This window comes from Cystoisospora suis (assembly GCF_002600585.1).
Source record: "Cystoisospora suis strain Wien I chromosome Unknown contig_11170, whole genome shotgun sequence".
NCBI lineage: Eukaryota > Apicomplexa > Conoidasida > Eucoccidiorida > Sarcocystidae > Cystoisospora > Cystoisospora suis.
The window spans coordinates 1-1,596 of record NW_027163942.1 but is presented as its reverse complement, the minus strand read 5'-3'; the positions used below and the strand labels follow the sequence as shown (position 1 = coordinate 1,596).

The 1,596-nt window shown below is 40.3% G+C and overlaps 1 protein-coding gene across 1 annotated transcript; it reads left to right on the top strand.

Moving 5' to 3' along the window:
* Nucleotides 1-4: 4 nt before the first annotated feature.
* Nucleotides 5-1,590, top strand: CSUI_011377 (uncharacterized protein). Its single transcript, XM_068071476.1, has 2 exons — nt 5-272; nt 700-1,590. Exon 2 carries the CDS (start codon nt 1,172-1,174, stop codon nt 1,463-1,465), a length of 294 nt encoding a protein of 97 aa, XP_067916548.1. The 5' UTR covers nt 5-272; nt 700-1,171; the 3' UTR covers nt 1,466-1,590.
* The last annotated feature ends 6 nt before the right edge of the window (nt 1,591-1,596 follow it).

Below are 1,596 nucleotides of genomic sequence, written 5' to 3'. Positions count from 1 at the left end.
TCTTTTTTCTTTCCCTCTTCTTCGTTCAAAACACGTAGCAGTAGTAGTGGTACGAGGAGTGACTTTAGCCGCGCTAGTAGGTATACAATGGCAATTTCTAAGATGAAAAGTCTGTCCGTATGTGACGATCATAGACAGTCCAACCCAAACTCACACGAAGAAGAGAAAGACGAATAGAATAGAAAAGGAGTCGTAAGAGGAGGAGGAATAATGATAGAAGACCGACGAAGAAGGATGTCTAGATCTCTTTCATAAAAAGAAGAAGAATGGAAGTGAGTGTTGGGGTATCAAGGGACGTCCTAAGGACTTTCATAGAGGGGGGATCGATCGATCGTTCGTTGCCATTCAACAAATTCTCTCTTTCTCTCTCTCTCTCTCTCTTTCTCTCATAACGAGAATGATCGGGTTCTTATTATCTTTTTCATCTCTATCTTTAATCTATCTATCTATCTTTAATCTATCTATCTATCTATCTTGATCTATCGTCTTCAATCCATGCATGATTCGACCACAATGATACTAATAAGGACAGCCTAGCTTTATCTATCTATCTATCTCTCTCTGTCTGTATAGCCCTTGTATGAGGAGATGGATAAGAAGGATAGTAGTCATAACTCTTCTTTTTCTTCCTATTCTTATCTATATATGTCTTATTTCTCTTTCACTTTTCTCTCGCTCTTTCACTATGTCTTTGACTAGATAGATACAATAAGGCGGCAAGAAAAAGAAGTAGGAGAAGATCAAAGTATCAGTCACTACTCTAACTATGACTACAACTCTTAAAAGAAATAGAAAGAGAAGAAAGAAAGAGAGAGAAGGGAAGGAGCAGGAGAAGAAAGATGAAGAGACCCGAGGTTTGTCGCTGAAAGAATGTTCGATCTGCACCTACCAAAAGAGAACGATACCCCGAGAGAAAGAATCTTGACCTCTTTCTTCCTTTCTCTCTTGTTGAACTTCTTGACTTTAGTAAAGAAATGCCTTCTCTCAAACCACATTTTCCCAAAGAAAGAAAGACAAGAAAAGAAAGAGATACAGTTAACCGAGGGGATCCCCGGCAAAAGGGTTAATGAAAGACGACTGCGCGACTACCGTGTATTCAGAGACAGAGAAACCGAGAGAGAGATAAAGGAAAAAGATGGGTAGATAGATAGATACAGAGAGAGAGAGATAGATGAGAGAGATAGGCAGAAGACATACGCCTAAAGTCACTGGGAGAAGACCAACTCTACCAGGACCAGCAGTAGAGGAAGAAAAAGAAGCAAAGAAAGCAAGGAGTGTGAGAGAGTATGAAGAAAGTGGAAGAGTAGAGAGAAGGTTTGACTCGGATTCAAAAGAAGAGAAGAATCGACACATGCTGACGTCGTTTTGCCGGAGGGTCTCTTCGTCAACTTTACGTAAGAGAAGGAATGAAGAAGATAAGAAGAAAGAAGAAACAGAAGACACGCAGGTGGAGATAGATAGATAGATGGGTCTATGCAGTAAAAGACATTCATTCCTCTCTCTGTCTGGTAAGAAGAATAAGAGAGCTCACGGAGGACTAGCCTCTTCATTCTCCTTCTGCTTATTCCTACAAGCATTCCTTCTATGGTGACTCTT

What these genes read in the sequence shown, in the direction of transcription:
- CSUI_011377 (XM_068071476.1), top strand. Translation starts at nt 1,172, where the DNA reads ATGAGAGAGATAGGCAGAAGACATACGCCTAAAGTCACTGGGAGAAGA.